Source organism: Penaeus monodon, chromosome 23 (assembly GCF_015228065.2).
Source record: "Penaeus monodon isolate SGIC_2016 chromosome 23, NSTDA_Pmon_1, whole genome shotgun sequence".
Classification (NCBI taxonomy): Eukaryota; Metazoa; Arthropoda; class Malacostraca; order Decapoda; family Penaeidae; genus Penaeus; species Penaeus monodon.
This window is the reverse complement of record NC_051408.1, coordinates 33,772,796-33,773,202: the sequence shown is the minus strand read 5'-3', so window position 1 is coordinate 33,773,202 and position 407 is coordinate 33,772,796. Positions and strand designations below refer to the sequence as shown.

General features: G+C 52.8%; 1 protein-coding gene across 1 annotated transcript in view; it reads right to left on the bottom strand.

Annotated features, from left to right (window-relative positions):
- Positions 1-407, bottom strand: part of LOC119587939 — a 32,317-nt gene that overhangs the window by 7,811 nt on the left and 24,099 nt on the right. The window contains 2 exon segments of the mRNA XM_037936651.1: positions 10-86; positions 196-349. Of these exon segments, the coding sequence (XP_037792579.1) occupies positions 10-86; positions 196-349 (231 nt within the window).

Below are 407 nucleotides of genomic sequence, written 5' to 3'. Positions count from 1 at the left end.
CATACTAACACAGTAGGATGTTGTTGGCATCCAGGTCACTCACGGCATAAGAAACGTGGACGAAAAGTGACGTGGATCTTTCGCCTCTGGAGTGGAGAGAAAATCCGTCACAAGAGGACATGTTCCTCGTACAGGCTAGTAATAATGGCATGTATACCAGATGGCACATCACCTGCAGTACTAAAAGAAACTGACCTGATCCAGTAGCAGATGGTATAATTGAAAAGCGTCGGGACAGGCTTGCTCTCTCGCTCGGAGAAGTTGTAACGCAGGAACACCTGGTTGGAAGGCACAGTCCAGAGCCCTTGCTGCACGCCCACCACGCGGCTGTGGGCGTACTCCGGTCTCGCTGACGAGCGGGGGAAGGGGGGGGGTGTTATGCTTTGGGACTGTACGTTCACGGATAG